We start from the raw sequence: 19,986 nt of genomic DNA, 5'->3' as shown, positions 1-19,986 counted from the left end.
TATTATTATTATTATTGTGATGGATCTGATTTATTATGAGAATTCTCAATTATGATTAGTCGTGTGTCATAAGTCATTTAGTTATTTAACATCGTTTTAAATGCTACTATATGCATACTTTTAAAATATTCCTTGGTAAAACATAACGTTTGGTAACGTTTCAATTAAATGACGATTATAAATCAAACACATGCTTCATCCATAACATTTTCCAATCCGCCTTTCCAATAGGTGGCGCCTGCACATTTGTTTATAAACGCGAATCCAGTGAAATACACGAAGTAGTGCCGGGGTGAGACACGCGTGCGTTATATTCTTTCAAGGAGTTACTCATGTTCACAAACCTCCTCGAAGAAGCAAAAGCTTTGAACCTGGGCAGTTTTCAATCATAGGTGTAGGTTTTCATCTCAGCTGTCTACCGACGGTAAGATAATAAATATAAGTCTTTCAGAAGCACAGGAAATGTAATAGAAACAGAGATTTGGACTGCAGCTGAGCTGAGCTGTGTGCACAACAAGCATGTTTGAGCCAGTTTAATTCATTCATTGATCGTAATCTTATTTAAACTGTAGCCGATCTTGTGCGACGACATCTCTGAAATAACTAATCTCAAACTAAATGGTACGAGGTTGAATCATGTAACCTCTGACTCCAGAGTGTCACTGCGTAAGGCTTGGTCTGGTTAAACTTCTAGCGGGTTGTTCCTTTACGACGTTGAACTTGAACTCGAGCTCATATTTTATTCCGCCATGTTTAAACCATTTCCTGCATTTAAATTATGTATAAAACCTAAAAAGTAAGAGCCTGTTTTATACCATGCCATGATTGTCCGATAAACCGCTATCAAGCATTCACCGCAGTCAGTCATAGAGAGTGAAGTCAGCGCCAGAAAACAGTGCATGTGTCTCAAAACCTAGTCAGCTGCCTAACTAGCCAACATTTTAGCTGTTAATCCCTGACCAAGCCGAGGCAGAGACAATTTATAGCCAATATAAAGAGCCCTGTACAGCAGTGCAGGTCCTGGAAAGTTTTGTTTGCTTCATAAGAGTTTGAGGAATTTAAAGCAAAATTTACATTTTTCTCTTTTTAACTATACATTACTTTACAGCAGTCTAGGCCTGTTTCACGTGTAGGCCTCAAATGCTGTTTAGTTTGGCCTAGAGTTTTTTTTTATTATTATTAATAATAATAATAATATGTATATAGGAAGTTGCTTTATTGTTCACATTATTTCTAGTTTTAGGTTTTGTCAAGAATTTGGAGTCACCATGCCTGCAAAAAAAGCTGTAAAGAGACAAACAATTGCAGCACCTGAGGACTCAACAGCTGTGAAAAAACAAAAAGGCAAGTCTTTTTTTTTTCATATAGCTAGACCTTTGATTAAACTGATCCACACTGTAGCTGTTTTTGTCCAAAAAACAAACATTTTTATTTGCCATTTAGGGGAGAGGTTCTCTTAAAGTATTAGTTCACATCCAGAATAGAAAATACTTGATAATTTACTCGCTCCCATGTCATCCAAGATGTTCTAGTCTGTCTTTGTTCAGTCACAAAGAAATTAAGGTTTTTAAGGAAAACATTCCAGGATTTCTCCATATAATGGACTCTAATGGTTACAAAACACTTTAAAAGGTCCAAATTACAGTTTTAATGCAGCTTCAAAGGGCTCTACACAATCCCAGCTGAGGAATAAGGATCTTATCTAGTGACGCGATCTGTAATGTTTTTACCAATGGTTGTAAAGAAAATTCTTTCCATGCATATCTAGTTAAGCTGCTAGTAACTGAATGCATTTCCACAGCATCTGAACATATTGTGATATGCTATAATATTGAGTTTTATATCCGTGCTTGAATGTGGTTCTAAATTCACAGCCAGTCTTATTGGCGTCAAATAATAACAAAAATGCAGATGTTGTTTTACTATTAAACTGAGCTGCATGAGATCACTGAATTCAATGATGAACTGCCTTTAACTGTCATTTTGCATTATTGACACAATCTGTTTGTTTAAAGCGCTATATAAATAAAGGTGACTTGACTTTGTTTTGACACTGAAAACTCGCGCATTCTGTTTTTGTGTCGATTTGTAGTCTCGCACAGTAGTCATGGGCAGGAGAAGGGCCTAGTGCTTGTTCTGGGGCAGGGAGATGTTGGGCAGCTTGGCCTGGGAGAGGATGTGCTGGAGAGGAAGAAACCAGCTCTGGTGACACTTCCTGAGGGTATTGTGCAGGCCGTGGCTGGAGGCATGCACACAGTCTGCCTCAGCGACACCGGAAACGTAAGTTTAAGTTTTAAATGTATGTTTTGTGCTGACCTCAAAACCCCACTAACAAGATCATTCTATGTTGTTTTATCATGGCTTTCTGACATCCTGCCTGTTTTCTCTCTTCCCTGTGTAGATTTATACATTTGGCTGTAACGATGAGGGTGCGCTGGGCCGTGACACATCAGAGGAGGGCTCAGAGATGGTGCCAGCTAAGGTGGACCTCGGTGAAAAAGTGGTGCAGGTTTCTGCTGGGGACAGTCACACAGCTGCCCTCACGGAGGAGGGGGCAGTCTATGTCTGGGGCTCTTTTAGAGTGAGTATAGCCGTTTTGTATGCTGCAGCAGAGCGGAAACGCTGTACCACTTTTGATTGACCTATCCTTTCTGTTGCAGGACAATAACGGTGTCATTGGACTCCTGGAGCCCATGAAAAAATGTGCATTGCCTGTCAAAGTTCCTTTAGACAAGCCTGTGGTTAAAATAGTCTCAGGTGGGTTATAGCAGTTCAAGCTGTAGCTTTACATCATGTTATTAATCTGCATAATAATATTTTGAATTCATTATAAAGGTAACGACCACTTGGTGATGCTGACTGTGAATGGCGAGCTGTACACCTCAGGATGTGGAGAACAAGGACAGCTGGGCCGTGTGGCTGAGCACTTTGCAAACCGCGGAGGAAGAAAGGGATTGAGTATGTATTTCCATTTTGATTAAACTGTCACTACTGGAATTTAAATGGCCCTTAGTTATAAAATGTTCCAATACTACTTTTAAGTATTGATTGCTAATGTAGACTGCATTTATTTGATCATAATTATAGTAAAACAGGAATATTGTGAAATATTACAATTATTTTCTATTTTAATGTTTCATAATAAAAATCATACCTGTGATTACAAAGCTGAATTTTCAGCCATTACTACACTATTGTGTCACATGATCCTTCAGAAATCATTCTAATGTGCTTTGATGATAAATTTCTCGAGCTGAATATCATTGTGTTGCTTTGTTTTTTTAGGCTAGATTTATTTGTTTAATGTGAATTTGTTTAATAATATGTTTATTAAAACTTTGATGTTTTATATTTTAAATCTTTTATAACATAATAAATGCCTATTATTTAACCTTTGATCAGTTTAATGCATCTGCTGAATAGAAGTATTAATTTCTTTCCAACAAAAAAAAAGTCTCACTGACCCCAAACTTTTGAAGGGTAATGTATATTAATATCTTGCAGTGTTTATATAATTGAATTGAATTTTTTTTATTTAATAATTTTTTTTCCTCAGTGAGGCTGCTGCAGCCGCAGATGGTTATCATTAAGCCACGGGGGAAGGTCGTTTTCACAGATGTCTTCTGTGGCGCGTACTTCACCTTTGCTGTGTCTAAAGAGGGGCACGTCTATGGATTTGGTCTTTCCAATTACCACCAGCTTGGTACAACTCCTAGCTCATTCAGTCCTGAAGATGAAATCGTCTGTCTGTTGCAGAATTTGTCAAATTTTTCTTCTTGCTCCTTTTTACAGGTACTCAAAGCACAAATATCTGCTTTGCTCCTGTGAAACTCAGTTCTTTCAAGAACTCCACCACATCCTGGGTGGGTTTCTCTGGGGGGCAGCATCACACACTGTGCCTGAATTCAGAAGGTAATTCATCCACGAACCTCATTAGTGTTACTCGAACATTAAAATGAGTGTTTTTAATCATGTGTTCCACCAATGGCTCAAAAGATGTTCAGCTGATGTCTTCATCCACAGGACAAGTATGCAGTCTTGGTCGGGCAGAGTATGGTCGTCTGGGCCTGGGGAAGGATGCAGGGGAGAAGAGTGAGCCCACACCTGTTACTGGGATCAGTGACGTTCAGATGGTTGCCTGTGGTGCCTCTGTGAGCTACGCTGTCACCAAACAAGGTGAGTCTGCACCCTGTCCTGGTTCTCACAATGATCTCTGACCACTTTAAATTAACCTAAAAAGATCCTTTCTGGCTTTGGGTTCATTTCGACTAATCCTCAAGATTTTAGCCACTACAAGTTATTGTGCTAAACTTGAAATGCAATGTAAACAGATTCAGACCGCGCACAAATTCTGTATAAATGCAACTAGTCATCAACCAGTATCTGAGAGGTCCTTCCTCCATGAAATAGAAATGTTTTGGGGTTGTCAAGATTATTTTTAGATTTTTGAAGTAAATCTATTGTGCTCACCAAGGCTGCATTTATTTGTTCGAAAATACAGTAAAACAGAATTATTGTAAAATATTACAATTTAAAATGACATGGTCAATTAGAAATCATTCTAATATACTTATTTGGTGCTCTAGAAACATGTAAATGTTGAAAAGAGTTGTGCTGCTTAATATTTTACTTTTCAGGATTTTTTGATAAATAGACAGTTTGGAAAAAAAACATTTATTTGATATAGAAGACTTCTGTAACATTGTAAATGTTTACTGTCATTTGATAAATTTAATGCATCCTTACTAAAGTCTTTTTTTTTTGTTGTTGTTGTTTTTTTAACCTTACCTGAACTTTTGAAATGAGTATTTTGTTTTTCGTGGATTTCAAAAGGTTACATTTTTTTTTTTTTTTTTAGAATATTTAAATTTTACATTTTTCTTAATGTGCGTTAATGTGATGCCCAAGTTTAATTAGAAATGTAACTAAATGCAAACTATTTGGTTTTAGTGTTTTATCAATTTTTTCTAATATAGATTATACTGGCCTTAAGCTGATCAAAATTGATCAATGCATTTATAGTTTCTGATATCATGGTTTGGGTTCTAGCATTGCTTGTCCCTGTAGTTTTAAATGGCAAATGCTACAAATGACACAATGTGTCCATTGTTTTCACAAATGTAACTTCAACCTCTAATTACATTAATTGCACAAATCAGAGCAGTTTATTTTTAGGACATTACCAAATAACACCGAATTTACTGTTGGCTTGTTTTGATCTTCAAAGCTGGGTTTTAGTTTTCTAACATTGCTGTCTGTTGGCCAGGCTCTGTGTTTTCCTGGGGCATGGGCACCAACCTGCAGCTGGGTACAGGAGAGGAGGAGGATGAATGGAGCCCAGTGGAGATGGCAGGCAAGCAGCTGGAGAACCGTGTAGTTCTATCGGTGTCCAGTGGAGGGCAGCACACTGTCCTGCTGGTCAAAGACAAGCAGGAGAGCTGATCTTTAACTCCTTGACTAAAGACAGCTGAGCCAAACTACTGTATCAGTGGTATCTGTAACCTATAGCTTGATCATGATCGGGGGAGTCTGGGGTTGGGAATGCTTCCTGTCGGCGTTAAATGTCTCATCGGGAAACGAGGGAGAGGGTAGGATGAGTATCATCTAATTAAACCTTTTATCCTGCTTTATGGGGAGCCCAAACATTGACTGGATATGGTCCGGTAGATGATCAAAGAGACCTTTTTTTTTTTTTATATAGACTTTATTTTTCTTTGCTTTAACTTCTTAATTCTTTTTAACAAAGATCTTTAGTATGCTTCCTGGAGACCATCTGTCATGAGTGAGTGATTGTATGCATGTATGAGCTGAAAAGTGATTTAATAAGTCTTTTAAAGTCCTGGAAAACGTTTTTTATATTCCACATTTTGGTCTGAGCAATAAAAGGTTACAATAGCAGGTCTAATCTGTATTACTCACAAAAAACAGATTTGGTATTGCTGTACTTTGCAGTGTTAAACTGTTTTCCTAATTTCGTAATTTAAATTTGTATCCATGCATTGCTGGCCTTGTGGACAATTAATAAAAATGAGTCTTTACATAAACTGATGCATGGTTACTCATTTAAATAATAATAAAAAAATCATTAAGGGGAGATTTCAATCAAGTGTCAATTTGTATTGTCTAGTTTCAAACTTTGTTTACCTTTTACAGCGTCTTTTGTGTGGGTTTATTGGATGCTCATTTATAAGTAAATTATATAGTAAATTTGATTTGAGGATGAAAGTTGATTTTATGAAAAATCTAGAACCTTAATTTTCATCTTAATTCATTTCAGACATAAGTCTGTGTTTTGTTTTCGTCTGTTTCTACAAGAATTTCTTGTTTCACTTTAAAGTAATAATTAATATTTTTAATATAACACTTCACTTATAGAAGTTCTGAATGTTTCTTTGTATTTGTGTAGTTTGTCCACTGGATGGTGACGATGTGCTCCCAAGATTAATGTGAAGATCTTCAGTTTAATTGCTTACATTTTAGTATATTTCTTACAAATTGTTTGGCTTTAGGAGCATGGAGGTATATATATATTTTTTTTCATTAGCCTGACAGCCATTGTCTCAGTCTTTGGGGAATGCATACTTTGTTGAAAAAAAACATTTTTGTTTGGTTACTCTTACCAGAATTTCTTGGAGGTGGTCCTGTGCAAACAAAGGAGAAAAAAAAAAAAGTATACTCCGATATATGAAATCTCAGAGCTGATGGATAAGTATGTCCTAAATTGTTAAACACTTAAGGCTGGAAATGGTTTGGCCGCTTTTGATAAAATTTGCAGATCAAAGCACCACTTCAGCATCCATGAAGGGGTAATGGTATTGTGCTCCGGCCCATAGTGAATCATCCTGAGACTTTGTGGGGTATTTCAGCAGAAAGGCCCACTTTCTCTGAAAGCTTTGAAATGCTAACAGCCTCTCCGGCAAGCATTTAATTGACCACCGTCATTTAGTGCCGTCATCAATGTTTTTTTATGCCTGGTGTGAGGCAACATGAGGTAGCTGCACTGAGAGGTGGACAGGGCACTGGCTTTAAATGATTTTGTTTTTAATGGCAATAAGCTACATTAAATGTGTTTGAGAGGGATGTCCTTATTTGCAGCATAAATGACTCATTGTTTTCAACATGCTGTTCCAAAAACATCATGAAAATGAAAAGTGTCACAGCAGGCAGTACATGAATTGTTTAAAAGCAAAATAATTTTCTAGAGCTCATTAAAGGTGCACTCGTTTTTTTTTTTATTTTTTCTCCAAAAGATTAACACTTTAAAATCACATTAAAATTATGTACACATCACATTACCAGCTAGAGCATTTTGTACTCACAAAAAGAATTCAAATTATCAGATAATTTTCACTGGTGAAATGTCATTTAAATAGAAATCGGGAATTTTGTGTGAGTGCTTAATATTTCCTCAGATTTTGCACCAGGTTCAAGTTGGTCACATGGATTTGACACACTGAACAAAGTTGCTGCTAGACTTTGATTTCCAAATTTTTTCCATATTACGGAAGTCAATGGCTACCAGCAACTGTTTGGTTAACAGCATTCTTGATACAATTTTGTGTTCAACAGAAGAATGAAACTCTTACAGGTTGGGAACAGCTTGAGGGTAAGTAATGGCAGAATTATCATTTTTGGGTGAACTCTTTAAGTGCCTTCTGGTTTAGAGCTGTGCCACACTGACAATACATAGACCTTTTTTTTTTTTTACCTCCAAATTTTTTGGTGTGTGTGTGTGGTGCTTCATTAGTTGTGGTAGAATTTGCATATTTTGGTGGTGCAATCATTTTTTGTTTGAAACACTGGGCAACTGAATGTCACGTTGGTACCAAGATGACGGTTCATCATAATTTTTTCTTTTCTTTTTTATTTAAAAATATAGAGTGCACCATAACTAATAAAACTTGACATAAGAAAGCGCTTCAGTTTTCATAACCGAAAACTGGCACGCCTGTAGTGATTGGAGTTAGGTATGTTTTCTGTTCTTTCAGGCCTGAAATTTGCATTGTATGTTTATAATATCAGCATGCCTTTAACCATTAGACCAGTTGGTATTGTATAGCATCTCATCTTGATGGGTTAACAACCACACGTCACCATGGAAACTGAACAGAGCAGACCCTAGATTGCTTAGATTGGTCTTACTGGAAATGGGTATGATTTCATCATATTCCCCTGAGATAAATTATATGGGAACTGCTAAGCTTAGAGCATGATATAACAAATATATAATGTGTTTAATATTTATACATATGTATATTGTTTGTGTGTGACCATTAACAGTCAAATAAAAATAAATATAGTAATAAATAAAAAAAAAATCAAACTGAAGAGGTTCTTAAGCATTACCCCGTTTTTGATTTTAGCATTTTACCCTGTGAACATGTTTAACATAACCTGCGAAATGTATTGCGTATAAGAATGTGAGTTCAGTGTAAAATCCACACTGACTTTCTGATTTAGGCCGCAGCTTGTATACGCGTCTCATAAGGACTCCGAATGGGGTTGAGTGCAATTTTGTGTGATCCTCCTGATCAATCTAGCCGACATGCTGTGTCTCTTGTCATTATTGTGCCTCGTGATGCTTCCCTCCACCCGCTAAACAGCGCTGCTCTCTGATCCGCTGTTTATGCCATTATGTAACTGACACTCCAAACCACAATCACAAGGAAGCACATAAACAACATTTGCTGCCCATAATGATGATACTCATTATTAATGCCATTTGCTTATCTAATTCTGTATTTGTCTCTGCTGGCTGATTGAGACTCTGTATCCTTCCATAGCCATTTCCAGAGTCCATTATCTATTATGGCACAAGGTATACTGTATACACCATTGCTTTAAATGTCAGGGTGCTGTTTTCAAATATAACAGGTGGACTGCTTCTGCTCCTCCAGCATGTGGAAAGCCACAGGATCCCTCTTTTCTATTTTGCTGCGAAAACAAACTTGCTTGGACTTATTATCAGCATCGTTCCACTCTTAGTCTGACTTCCTGTGGTTGACAATCAGCATACAAGATTTTTTAGGACCTATTTTATGCCCAGTTTTTGAAAAATGCAATTAAAAGTATAGGCTAATTATTTAATTTGACCAAATCAAATAATAAAAATACAATGAAAAAAAGTTAAATCGAAAAAGTTTTGTGAATTTTGAAGCCCCATACAGTTAAGGGGGTGCAATTCAATGTCGTAAATATGGCACTTTCATTTTTGTGGAATTTCATAACCAGTGGGGAAAAAACTGAAGCCATTCATCTTTTTAAAAGTTAGTGTCCCATCAAAGTGATTTTGAAACTAATTAAAAGAAAAAAAAAAAACTACATCCAGTTGCTTTAAGTTTGAGTCTGGGTATGATGAATAGATTTTTACCATATTGTTTTTCCATAAAACAGTAGTAGATGGTGACTTAATTATTCACTGATAATACATTTTTAACCGAATGTCTCTAATGTTTGTAATTTTTAGATACTGGAAACAAAACATTACTCTGATAGGCACACTGGAATGGGTAAAATGACATTTTGTTTCATATGACTAGAAAGACAACAAAAGTCAGCAAAAATACAAAAGACTATATATCAGGAGGTTTTTTCTTTATACAACAGTCAATATACAACAGCCTCTTTATTTTAATCCTGATTCAAAAGCACTTATCCAGTATATTTCATAATAGGTTGTCTGCTGAAGAGATTATGTAACAGTGCTTGAGTCTCCAACCTTTACAAGTACCTACAGAAAATTAGCATAGTAGTTTTTTATTTCTATATTTTTAAGGCTTTTGTGTTATATTTTTACCCAAAAAATTAAAATAAATATCTTTAAAACAGCTGACAGACTTACTTATTTCAATATATAAGATGAAGAATGTATATCTTCAAGAGATGATGAATGTTTAACTTAGAAGTCTCATTTATCATGTGGGTAGTGAACACTTTTTAGATAAAGGTTATTTTTTTGCCAACATCCATGCAATCTACAGAACAATTTTAATATTTTTTTCTTCCACAATATAAACACGTTGTGTACTTTGTCTTATTGCCATGCATCCATTAAAAATAGAATCATGAGGAAATATGCAACAGTTGCACAAAAGTACATACAGGTTCTACAGCAAAGCAATACTCACTGCTAATACATAATACAACGGCTCAAGAAACTAAACTCTCTCTTACAACACAGCTGACATTTAGAATCAAACGCTAATATTACAAAATGATTCATTAAACGTTACTTTAGCTTCGGAATTTGAAGGTCAAAAAACTGCCATTCTGCGCTAATGGCAATGAAATGCAAGAATGCTTGCACTAAATACTTCATTACAAAGAACTAAGATCAAAATATCTAAAAGCACGTCTGTGATAGTCTCAGAGCACCTCTATACATATTGTATGCCCTTAGTATGAACACTGTATACTTCATAGTCAAAGGGTCATCAAACACCTTCATTAGTAGCACAAATTTACAAAATGACACCTTTAACAAGCACCATGAAATGAATAATATGTCAAGAGTTTATGTAAGTGTGTTTTAAAAGCCTTCCTGAGGGAAGTAAACTTGTCATCCGTGCAAATCTATACTGCAGACCTTGAGATAAAATTTTGGTCCATTCTCTGTATCCAACACCTCTGTCTTCCTCCATATAGCTTTATCCTCAGGTTTAATAAAATCCTGTTTTATAGAGTGAAAAAAAGACCTCTGTACATTTTCATTGTTCAGTGAAACAAGATTGAGGGAATCTTACAGCTTATTTTGTTGTTTGAGAAACTGAATTTGTGTATTTAGTACATTGTTTGGACACTTGTATTTCAGTTACAAATTCCCAGGAAAATGCGTTCACTTTCATTTAAAAGTCTGATTATGGGAATCCACTTTGATGGCTCACATACCACTAATGAATGTAAATTTCCTGTTGACCATTCAAGGCCACATCGTTGATGTCTTTCCCAAAGCATGATTACAATCTTGATGGTCCAAATGAAATTGTTTCCTTACTTAGGAAAACATTTTGCAGATAATTTTAGAGCCATCCTTCGCTTTCCCACGCAGTGAAATTAAGGAAGGTAGAAAAAACTGACTAATGAACCCACAACATGGCATTTTGCCTTCAGTATATGGGCTTGTTGTCAAGTTGTATTTACAATATGGACAGCTTAAAACTCAGTGGTGGAGAGCAGGGTGACATCAGACTGCAGATCTTTCTGTGTCCTTGGTTGTGTATCAGAAGGCTTCTGTTCCAGGTCTAGTCAGATGGGCTGTTTCATCGATTCAGACTTGGCACACACCAAGATGGGCTCTCTCGTGGCGCTACAGGCTCTGAAAAAGCTGATCTGCTCCATGCGGGAACGAAAGGGCAAGCAGAATTCTCTGAAGCACCTCTTGAAGTTTTCATCCAGAAATGCATACAGGACTGGGTTGAGGCTGCTGTTCATGTAGCCCAGAGCAATACACAGATGCCAGCAAGCGACCACAAGCAGATTCTTCTGGTCAATCTTCACCATGGTTTTGATGATGATGAAGATATGGATGGGGGTCCAGCAGATGATGAAGGCTGCCACCACCACCAATACCATGCGGGTGATGCGCCGGAGGTTCCTGTCTTTCTCTTTGGAGCCGGACAGCAAGCGCACACTCTTGAGGCGAAGGATCATCAGGCCGTAACAGATAGTGATGACCAATACAGGAACCACAAAGGCGAAAATGAAAACACAGATTTTGGTCACAGTATCCCAGTACCAGTCTGGGTCTGGGAATTTCAACATGCAGACGGTTTTGCCTGTGGAGAATATATGTAAAAAGAAGATAAGAAGGTGATCAGTTCTAATTAAATGACTTTTTTTAAACAATTATTTTCAGTCCTCAAATATATTAGTCTGAACAATATATATCTTTACCCAAGGTGACGACAAGTGACTTCCTGCATGCCTACGGCAAAATTGTAAGACAAGTAGTATGTCCAAATTCATAGACCAGTATGTGAAAATCTGAAGTGTGCATTTGATGGGCATTTTACTATGAGGACTCTGGAGAGGATTTGTGAATAGCAGAGAAGCGAGACAACTGATGCTGATAGATCATATGATAATGACAACATGATAAATGTAGTATGTCCAAATTTGATCCATACTACTATATAGAACATAATGTCGTCAAGGAAGTTTCAAACCAAATGTTGTTATGTCAATCAACCTTCTTTAAAAAAAAACCAATTCATTCAGGACTCAAGACAAGGGACTGTCCTACTGAGCGAGTCACTGAATTATTCATTTAACCGATTTGTTCAAAAATAACGATTCATCCAGGAAATAAACATTGTGTGTTTCTCTGGTTTTGTTTTTAACTATTATCTAAAATATAACTCAATATTAACATCTAGTTAATTGAGCTAAAAAAAAAGTTATATTACATTAATTCGTGCAGTCGAATTGAATCAGATACGTAAAACAATATAAGCTGAAATACTTGTGCTTTTTTCCACTCATTTTGTCCTCACCTGTGTCTGTCACTCTAGTAATGGCCATAACCATGACTGGGAAGCCGACAGCTGAGGAGAGAATCCATATGCAGATGTTGATGATCTTTGCTTTGACGGGTGTGCGGAAGTCTAGGGATCTCACTGGATGGCACACGGCAATGTAACGGTCTACACTCATCATTGTTAGAGTGAAAATACTGGTAAACATGTTGTAGTAGTCAATAGCAATGACTAATTTACACAAGAGCTCCCCGAATGGCCAGGTGCTCATGAGGTATTTGGCACTCTGGAAGGGTAAAGTACTGGTGGCTAACGCATCGGCCAAAGCCAGGTTAAAGATGTAAATGTTGGTAGCTGTCTTCATCTTTGTATACCTGAAGAAAAAAAGAGTAAAAGTCAGTATAAGAGATTCAGCGAGATAAGCAATTCATAATTTTCTAATGTTGATCCGCTTCACCTGGGTTTGCAGTGACGATGTGAACATTGATGAATTCAGATGCAGATGAATGGGATGCACTGATTGTGCATGATTTGAGGTTCTTCTCTGCTTTTCCCTTTTCATTATAAATATCAGATATGATTAACATGATGATCAACTCATAAAATGGGGGAAAAAAGAACCATATGTGCTCTTTTAAATTATTTTTTGTATATTGTTATTTCCTATTTTTATTCATTTTATTATCTTCGTCTTGTCACTGTCATTCTGTTTGTGCTGTGGAAGCTTTTGGCACCAAAACAAATTCCTCGTATGTTGTTATCATACCTGGAAATAAATCTCTTTCTGATTCTGATTCTCATTTTAACACCCTTTCCACACTGTAAACAACTTTTTTTTCAAGAATTAAAATGTTAACATATGAAAATTATGTAATGCATTGGCACATTCATTATTTTTTATATTCTGGTGATGTGATAAAAACATTATAAAAAAAAAAATTTTTTTTTTTTTTTTTGCAGAACTTGGTTTGTTATCCTATTTGTACTGTTTTCCATTAAAAACAAATTTTTTACAAAATATACTATTTTCACAATATAGTATTTTTTTCAGATAACTCTTACTGTGTTTATTTTTAAGCTACTAGTAAAGATTTTTGAGCCACTTTTTTAACAATAATTATTTTTCTTGCACAGAAATATTATTATTATTATTAAGTAAAAAAATATAATAGATGATTTGGTAATAATGGCTGTCAATGCAGAAATGGTGATAAAGTGAAGTTAAAACATCTAACAGCAGGTGCTAACAACATGTTTTCATTAAATGAAGGTGTCTCAAGAGTCTCGCTATTTCATACAATAATCAGCTCATAATTTTCTCTTTTTATTTTCAAATTAGTAGTGGGCTGATGAATGATGGGGTATCCTTTGAAAGGATGCAACCACAGCTACTTAAGAAAAGCCCAACACCAATGGCATAAATTGTAATCCACTGATTATCCTCTCTTTGAGATTTGTCTGGCGCCCACACACTGCGAGCTCTTTTGAGGACTTGACATTTGAAGTCTCACAGAGAAGAAGAGAGAAAACAGCGCATCCATTAGTGACTACAGATTATTCCTCTCTTTGTACATGGCTATACATGTGGTTAGATGAATAAATCCATTATTATAAGTTCCATAAAGTCTTTTGTACAGAGTGCATAACATGTTTTGTTGTATATCAATGACTCACGTTTGCATCTCTAATTTTACACTAGTCCCTCATTCATAGGGAAATACTGGTTTGCTATGTTTTATCCAGTTGTACTCTTATTTAGATCTGCCATGAATCATGTTTCACACTAATTCAGGTATTTCTACTGGAAAACAAGGAAGTCTTTTTTACAGCATGACAACTAAAGGATTAAAATAAGGAGAAAACTCTGATGTTGTTGCAGTCTAAAAGGCATTTATATCAAGTTCTCTTTCTACAATTAAAACTTTTAATATTTCTTATTATTATATATTTTAGTTATTAATGAGTTCTTTTCACATCAGACTTTCTGTTGTACAGTTTCTGCCTTCCAGGCTGTAGTGGCTGATACACTTTAATATTCTCTTCTGCTAGTTTTTTTTTAGGTCTCTAAATGGGGAAAGGCTTCTGTGAAAGACAAGCAATCCAGACATTGTGAATATGATTAGCCCATTCAGACTGTGTCTCTTAGGCAGTGGCTTTGCACTCCTGAAGACATGTGTTGTGAATAGATTAGAAAGATGTGCTCTAGCTGAATTGTAATAGTTCTGTGATCAGAACCCTCTGAAGGACATACCAAAGACTGCAGGTCTTTTTGGTTTTGAATTTCTGTTCCCTTCTATTTCCTTTTGCCTAAATAGGCAAAATACTCACATTTTTCTAAAGCTGTGAACTGCATATGTACACTTTCATACTTTATTTTAAATGTATGCAACCTAACATAAACAAAGCACTTTATTTTATTATGAATAATTATCTATGAGCCTGATAACATCATTTTCCTGGGACTGATTATACTTGAACTGTGTATTACTTGTGCTTGAAGTTCTTTTCATTTTTTACAGCGTTTTAATGCTCATTTCATATTTGGAACACCTGAAGGGTTTTGTACAGGATGATTTATAAGCTTTGGTTGAGTTTGTGGAGGAACTTTTAACAGGGTTCTTGCAGGAACTTATGGGTTCTGTTTTTTTTTTTAATCCTTACAGAACATTTAGAAAGGGTTTTTAGAGGTTCTACAATGGTTTTCTGGGCAGCCCCAAATGATGCTTTAAGTATCTTTTCATTTTTTACAGTGTTAGAACCTTTACAGAGTTCTAACCATGACATCAAAACATTCATTAGAAATTTGGTTTTTGTTTTATCACATTACATATTTGATATTAACATGATTTTTACCCTAATGAAGCCTTTTGTGGCAAATGCGTTTTCTTTTTATAAGAAACCTTTTGGCTTTGTGGAGTTAAGTATAGAACCTCAATATAAGGAACTCTTTCTTTCTATATACATAGTGCTGGGAAGATTACAAATTGGAGTCAGTTACTGAATTAAAATGACATGAGAATTGAGAAAATTGCAGTAAGTAATGTAGTCTATTTCATTACACGTTTTAATTAATATAATCTAATTAAATATAAATTGCTTTTGACTTAACTCATTTATCACATTAATTTGAATAGAATAATATTGTTCCATACTGACATAAAATGGAAAGAGAAAGAAAATGTATTCCATTCTTTGTTATCAACAACATAAATGACATCAAGGCTGGCCCAAGCTCTGATTTGTGAGGAACAGCAGGGAGTTTGTAAACTGATGAAAAGCTAATAATTAATTCGTAAAAGTATTTTATTTGTTTATGCTGTAAGGACTCTCAGTGGTTTCAATTGTGTAATTACAGCCACCTGACTAGTGGCTGGTCTGTGTGCAATTTCACAAAACTTGAGGACTTTCATATATATAACATATATAAGCAATAGGCTTATATAAAAAAGAAAGATAAACGGAACAATAGGGAGGATCAATAAATTCTGAATAATTTTCTGCCATTTTTAAATATTATTTGATCATATAATCAATAAAAAAGTAACTGTGATCTGATTATGAGTATTTTAAAAAGTAATATAAACTAATTAGCCTACAATTGTTAATTTTTTTAATGTGATTAGACAATCCAGATTTCAGCTACTACCCAGGCACTGTAAGGTGCAGGAAAAGGACATGAAATCAGATGATCAGTTTTCACAACTGAGCTTTGAATTGTTTGTGCTTTGTGTGTTGTTTTTTCTTCCTAAAAAAAATATAGCTGTGATATAATGGCATATCTGTGACTGTGAGTGACATAATTTCAGCCCTCAGCCCTGTCTTTCATCTTCCACCACTTGCTCAGATTCCAAACAAAACTCTCCATGTCCACCACATTTCTCTGTAAAAACATACAGGTTATATTTCAGGGGGGTTTAATTATACCTAATATGCATATTTGCATGCTTGTATTTTTCTCTTTAGACTTTGTGCACTTATTACAGTAAACCAGCAAAGTTAGGGCAAAGTGGCTTATCTGTGCTTATTAATGTCAAAGTGTGGTAAAGTACATATTCACTGAATAAACAATTTCTCTTACCTGACCACACCGTACATAACCAGAATATTTCCAAACAGTCCCACCACGCAGATGACGGAGTACAGCGCGGTGATGCACACAGCGATAGCGACCGCAGCGCTGCCTCTCACCGCCTTCGGCTCGCTGCCTTCGCTGGAGTTGGACAGAAGTCCAGCTGGTTCCTCCATAAAGCTTAAGTTTTGTAAAATTAAAGGATACCGCTCGGAAAAATCACTAACAGTCATTGTTGGAGGCTCCATTATGCGCTTCCCCTGTATAATGCCAAAAGCCTTCTAAATAAGTAAAACGGAAAGATTATAAACGTAGGCTATATCTAAAACGTAAGATAGAGAAAGATAAAGAACAGCAGCTGCAAGGACATTAACACTGCTCACTTTACGCAGCCCTCCTTTTCTCCTCTCCTCTCCTCTTCTCGGGAGTGCGGTCGACTTCCAACTGCGCGTGTTGCTGTGCATGCACTCGTACTTTCTCCCGAAGTACAACGGAATATCAGCTGCTGCGTCCGCACTCAGAAGTGTCACACATAGCCTACTACTGTAAACGTGTATAGCCATGCTATAGTGCGTTTGTTATATTTTTCATTCCATGTCTACATAGCCTAGTTCAGGTAAACACTAACGAAAATGTAACCATAAATAATAAAACCAAATGTAACCATAAATAATAAAACCAAATGTAAATGTGGTTTTATTACAGCTTATTGATTACCATTTGTATAAACACAGTTTTACCACAAATACCATGGTTAGTGTAGCAAAACCAGAGTTGATTTGCGGTTACCATGGTTTAGCTATTGATTTATTAGTTTTATTTGTAGTAAAACCATGGTTAATTTTCGTAAGGGAACAACCTTGCTGATTTATCTGTCTGTCTGATCTATCTGTCTGTCTGGTAATTTCTCCAGAACCACACTGCTGTAGGTTTTATCACCAGCCTAAAAGAGAAAATTACCAAAACACACATAAATCAGTGATGTTGCAAATTGCCAACATTATGAATACTAATGTAAATGACCCATACTTAATCTTTGCTGCTTTTGCATTTGGGGTTTCTAAATTCTTGACCTCGCTGCTTTGAACTGACAGATTTGTCAAGACTGTTGTTTTGTCAGGCATTGCTCTTGGCTTAATTTTCTGGAAAACAGGACACCTTCTGGAGGCTTTGTATTTAAGTCACAGTAGCAAGCTGTTACTGCATGTTGTTTTGGTACCGCTAAGACATATTATTGAGTTCATTCAACTTGTAGTAGGTTTGCATTCTTTATCTACAGTACGTCTATGTTCAATAATTTCTGTCTACATCACTGTACCAAGGCACATTCCTCATAAGAAATTAAATTATATAATAGAGGAGAATCAAATTCAGGTGCTTGACACTATCCTTTCTGATGACTCTAATGGCTCTATGCTGTTGTAACGTACTTTTTATCCAAAATTCATGGGATAAATATTAAAGTTACCTTTTGTATAAGCTTTGTATCACTCAGGAAACAAGATGATTTTTTGAAGCCTGTTAAAAGATTTTTTATGTTTAAACAATCTGCATTGATTTAACACAGCAATCTACCCTGATTTAAGACGACAAAATGTGTTGTAAGATTGGAGTGAATTATTCTGTTTCTGAGTGGCATATGAGCATGTCCTGGCAACTTTCAGTGAGACTGAAATTACATTCGCGTGACATTTATAAATGAAAGACGCCATATTATGGTTGTTAGACAGTGAATTTCAGAGCAACCACAAGCTCTGATCTGGACTCAGGCTGTTTTGCTTAATGCCCCATAGGTCACCATTTTAGCTGGCCAGTAGAAATCTAAACTGAGAGAGCATCTGTTGTTACAGATGGCTTTATAAATATGCCTTGATGAGAGAGATTGGATCATTAACTCACATCGACCATTCAATTTCTGCTCAAAATATTCCTGGAAGTTCTCAGTACAAGTTTTTCAAGACAATATAAAGCACACAGCCTTCTTTTTTCGATTTAACTAACTAATTATACCTGTATGTGTGATTATGGCAGGTTTGACAGAGACCAGATGCTGAGCTTGGCCACTAACAGACTGAAGTCTGCTTAAGTCTGACAAGTCTAAGAGCCAGATGCACCCATTAAACCATCTAACCATAAGCCAAAGCGCGTCCTTTAGTTGTGAGTAAACTGACCATATGCCATTAAAAAAAAAAAAAAAAAGTCTGAATGTTGGCGAAATAAAATCCTGAGCCTTTTTAGTTTTAAAATTATATTTAAAATTGTTGACAAAAGAATAAGAAATATTTATTGATCTTCTGACTGTTCACTATGCCATAAAAACCTTGCCAGGAAAAAATATCACACAACCTGCCATTGTGTGCCACCATGATTGTGCAAAGAAACAATTAAAATGCAAGTCTTATTTTCAATATAACACTGTCTCTTATGGTTTAACACTAGATCAAAAACCAAAAGATTATCAAAACAACCACAGCCCAGCTTTTTACACAGCTTTATAATAAATGTACGCAAATCTTATAGCTATATTTATCACTGGTATGAATGCCAGGTAAGTTTAAGTGGTCTTATGTAGATTAGCACTTGATGTGAATTATCTGATTCATTATTCTTTCTTAAAAGGCCTCATTAAATCAGACAGAACATCAAATATTGAATAATAAGTAAACACTATGTATTTCATTCAACAATGCAGTAATATAAGCTTTTTTACAAATATAATTTATGAATTGTTACGAAGATTGTTACGACGCCCCAGTTTGCCCAAGGATCAGGGCATGATAAGACAGTGGGTTTGCTTAATTATTATTAATGTGAAGGACAAAACAAGCCATGAATGCCATTAACATCTAATCAGTGTTTCTGCATCTTATCATTAGCAAAACGGATAAATTCTGATAAACTCAGGCTAAAGTGAAACTCGTCCTAGAGTGAAACATTTCTGCTATGTACTGGAAATGTTCATTTAAAAACATTAAGGAAACAAGGAATTTTTTTTTTAACCATAGCCAGCAAATATTAAGCCCCCACCTAATTGTTCCCTTTAGTGAGTGAATGACATCGTTTTTTCCCAATAACAACATCCGTGGCTAAAAGGCATTCTTATTGCAATTATAGTTTACAAGGCTGCAATGCACGTCAAAAAATATGTATGTAATATGTACTCCCAGTTTTGCTGTTTCAGTTTTTATTTGCATCATGGACTCTCCACTCTGTCCATTATACAATTTCTAAATTAAATTTCCATAGAATATATATATATATATATATATATATATATATATATATATATATATATATATATATATATATATATATATATATAGAAAATATATTATATATAGGTGTGGAACGGTACACAGATCTCACGGTTCGGGGGTCACGGTTTGATACGATTTCGGTACAACAGGAAAAAAACATAAACAAATCTACTATGCTCGGTTTCTT

The 19,986-nt window shown here is 35.6% G+C and overlaps 2 protein-coding genes across 5 annotated transcripts; one reads left to right on the top strand and one right to left on the bottom strand.

The window, feature by feature from the left end:
• The first annotated feature begins 267 nt into the window (after positions 1-267).
• LOC109106135 (regulator of chromosome condensation-like) lies at positions 268-5,898 on the top strand. Of its 2 annotated transcripts, none has more exons than XM_019119485.2 (10): positions 268-424; positions 1,238-1,344; positions 2,093-2,280; positions 2,402-2,581; positions 2,661-2,757; positions 2,836-2,958; positions 3,557-3,703; positions 3,793-3,912; positions 4,024-4,176; positions 5,267-5,898. In XM_019119485.2, the coding sequence occupies exons 2-10, from the start codon at positions 1,269-1,271 to the stop codon at positions 5,440-5,442; spliced, it is 1,260 nt and encodes a 419-aa protein (XP_018975030.1). In that variant the 5' UTR covers positions 268-424; positions 1,238-1,268; the 3' UTR covers positions 5,443-5,898. The 2 variants fall into 2 exon arrangements, with proteins under 2 accessions (XP_018975030.1, XP_018975034.1); XM_019119489.2 differs by having other exon boundaries at positions 276-424; positions 1,244-1,344.
• A 3,679-nt stretch (positions 5,899-9,577) lies between these two features.
• LOC109106139 (delta-type opioid receptor-like) lies at positions 9,578-17,166 on the bottom strand. 3 transcript variants are annotated; one of them, XM_042772848.1, is made up of 4 exons: positions 16,552-16,690; positions 12,931-14,555; positions 12,492-12,847; positions 9,578-11,774 (listed from the first exon to the last, which is right to left on the bottom strand). In XM_042772848.1, exons 3-4 carry the CDS (start codon positions 12,835-12,837, stop codon positions 11,245-11,247), a joined length of 876 nt encoding a protein of 291 aa, XP_042628782.1. In that variant the 5' UTR covers positions 12,838-12,847; positions 12,931-14,555; positions 16,552-16,690; the 3' UTR covers positions 9,578-11,244. The 3 variants fall into 3 exon arrangements, with proteins under 3 accessions (XP_042628782.1, XP_042628783.1, XP_042628780.1); XM_042772849.1 differs by having other exon boundaries at positions 12,931-13,027; positions 16,552-16,668; XM_042772846.1 differs by lacking the exon at positions 12,931-14,555 and having other exon boundaries at positions 16,552-17,166.
• Positions 17,167-19,986: the final 2,820 nt, after the last annotated feature.

The sequence above is a fragment of the Cyprinus carpio genome, chromosome A16 (assembly GCF_018340385.1).
Source record: "Cyprinus carpio isolate SPL01 chromosome A16, ASM1834038v1, whole genome shotgun sequence".
In the NCBI taxonomy this organism is placed as follows: domain Eukaryota; kingdom Metazoa; phylum Chordata; class Actinopteri; order Cypriniformes; family Cyprinidae; genus Cyprinus; species Cyprinus carpio.
Note: the sequence above shows the minus strand (reverse complement) of the source record. Positions and strands in the feature narration are given on the sequence as shown.